The sequence below is a fragment of the Musca domestica genome, unplaced genomic scaffold (genome assembly GCF_030504385.1).
Source record: "Musca domestica strain aabys unplaced genomic scaffold, Musca_domestica.polishedcontigs.V.1.1 2, whole genome shotgun sequence".
Lineage (NCBI taxonomy): Eukaryota > Metazoa > Arthropoda > Insecta > Diptera > Muscidae > Musca > Musca domestica.
In genome coordinates this window covers 960,001-962,822 of record NW_026712249.1, presented here as the reverse complement: position 1 = coordinate 962,822, position 2,822 = coordinate 960,001, and the positions used below count along the sequence as shown (strand labels likewise).

At 33.2% G+C, this 2,822-nt stretch overlaps 1 protein-coding gene across 1 annotated transcript in view; it reads left to right on the top strand.

Moving 5' to 3' along the window:
• LOC101894779 (E3 ubiquitin-protein ligase znrf2) overlaps positions 1-2,822 on the top strand; it is a 9,808-nt gene continuing 6,986 nt past the window's right edge. Inside the window, exons 1-2 of the mRNA XM_059121560.1 lie at positions 1-938; positions 1,001-1,130. Coding sequence (XP_058977543.1) covers positions 639-938; positions 1,001-1,130 — 430 coding nt within the window. The 5' untranslated portion in view covers positions 1-638. The remainder of the gene's footprint in view (positions 939-1,000; positions 1,131-2,822) is intronic.

Genomic DNA, 2,822 nt, shown 5'->3' with positions numbered 1-2,822 from the left:
GTTTTTACTACTTAGGGGCGAATGTCGACGTACGTATCCCTACGACAGACAAATTGCATAAAAACATAAAAACGCAAAATAAAATACGAAAAACATATTTTTTATTGAAAATAATATTTTTTTGCGCTCTAAGAAATTTGGCAAAGGATAGAATGGAATGAATACCACAAGGAATAGGCAACAAAATTAAAATAAGCTACCTTCAATACACACAGAAAAAGGAGACAAATAAAAAACATTTCCTTCACAATCCAGACAATAAATCACGGCTCGAGAAAATTGGGGTATTTTTGTGTTATTTTACTGTATATAGTGGGAAGTGTGTGTGGAGTGTTTTAAATCCAAGTGTATAAAACCAATGAAATTGGAAAGAATTCGCAGTCGATTCTAATAAAATCCCGCATATATAACAACACAGACAGCAGCAGAGCAGACGAGACAAAGAAAAAAGAAGTTCGATTCGACGACAAAAACAGTCGTTAAGTTGGTGCAATATGACTGTTGTATGAGTTGAAAGTGTAATTAAAAGTAAGAATTTATACAAAAGGGCTCAGAATTTGCACCGTTCTCGAAAAACGGGACTGACAGCTATTGCGTAGGTATTTAGAACTAAGTTATAAGATATTTTTTAACAACGAATGGGCGCAAAAGCAAGTACTCCCGCAAATAGCGGTCACCAGAGTCCTCGTTCGCGAACGTTTTCGAGTAGCTCTACCGGCGCAGAACTACAGAACTCATCTGTGGACCGGCAACGTGCCCGCAGTCTAAGTTCAGTACCAGACATGCATGGCCAGAACAGCAATTCATCAAGTGATCATCATAGCCAACAAACCCAAGGCATTACCACAGCTAATAGCAATAACTATGCCAGTTCATCAACGTCACAACAGGGTCACAACAATCACATGCAGCGTCACACACTGGGGGATAATTTACGAGTAAGTTGTTGGTCTGGATGCCTGAAAAACATTTGAGAATATTTCATACAATACCTTTTCAGAACGTTTCTATGGCCGGGGCAAGCTTTGTTGAGAGTATAGCACTGGCAGCTCAATCAGCTTCAAATGGTGCAAATATCGGCCGAGTATATACAGCAACATCACTTCCATCGCAAATTTGGTCCTTCAATGGTAAGTCAATTCAACAGAATTGGAATATAATGGTACTGATATTTTTTTAAGTTATTTATTTCAAAACGAGTAATATAAGGGATAGGTGTTGTATTTGAAACATTTTCTAAATTCTAAACACAACTTACAATGAACGACCTTGGACAGAAAATCAAAACAGCAAATCCGAAGCACGCGGACACTCTTCTAAGTGGTTAAAATTTTGTAGCGGCGGCATCAAAAAAATTGAATAAATATCAATATTTGACAATAATGGATTTATTTGAGATTTATTTGATTTTCCTTATAATATGAACTGTCTTGTTCGCGCTGAAGCACCCTTTTAATATAATAAATCATGCTTTCATAGCGAAATTTTACATAAAGATAGCTGACATTTTTAGTTACAAAATTTTTAATTTATTTGAATTTAATAACGGAAAATTAAATTGAAAACTTGCTAAAATTAGTTTAATGACAACTCTACTGGAAATCTGGATTGGACTCTTTTACCAGGGTTATAGCAAACAAGGAGCAATATTGCCTATTAATATTTTAAAGTCCCTTGTAGGAATACAGAACTTGCAATTATATATAGTTTGTCCAGCTTTATAGTAAAATGCTTAGAATGCCGAAATTGCCGAAAAATGTTCTGAGCGAACAAACATTTTTGTCCGTTGTTCCATCATAGACAAATGAAAATATAGACAACGAAATGCTCTCATCGTTTATCTTCGAAAAAAATCGAATCAGCAGATGTCGTTTATATCGTTTCAGAGGTTTGAGTGGGAATATTGAAGTCACTCAATTCTAAAACGTTAAAAATAACAAAAACTGTAGGATATTTGTAAGTTGAAAATTATTACATAATAAAAGAAATGTGAAAAGTACGTGATGACATCGAAAAATATAGGAATATTCCAGTGAAATTCTTGAAAAACGATAAAATGTGCTTTCGAAGTCGAGTGGCTTGAACGCGTAAATCAAAACATGATGAGAGCCACCTGGATAAAAAGACAAAACTAACTTTTCGTTGTCTATATCTTCATTTGTCTATGGTTCCATTCAAATCACTCTCAGAACTAAGATGAAATGAAATGAGAGAATTTATCGAAAAAATAAATTATGACATTAAAAAATTCAAAATAGAAAAATTTAATGAAATTTTAAAAAATTTTGGGAAGACTTAAAATTATGAATGAAAACTACAATGTTGAATGGCGTATGTACATTCAAACGAAAGTAAACTTTGTTTCCTCTCCCATCTGAGGTACGCATTTTGTCCACGAGTTCAAATTTCCAGAGAAAATTGGTAACAAAAGAGGCAACATTTTCAAAATGTTTGTATCGGCTGAAAAAATGTTTGACAAGGTTCTCTCCAACAAAATATTTGAAAAGAGGTATTACTTTACTATGAATCCCGAACGGGTTTATTCGTGTACCTAATTCTGAGAGCGAATAACATGATTGAAATTGCAATGAGAACATAGCATAAGTTTATGTTTAAATTGTAATTTATCAATACTTTTCCCAACATACCAAAAATACAATACAGCTTGAGAATAATATTATGAAAATAGTTTATCATAAGAATTTTTCAACAATGCTTGAGAAACACTTTTTTGCACAAACTTTTCTCAAATCTGTCCTTTGTTGACAAATTTGTTTTGTTTTTTTTTTGTGAAAATTGTCAAAAAATTATTTTCTTTGGTT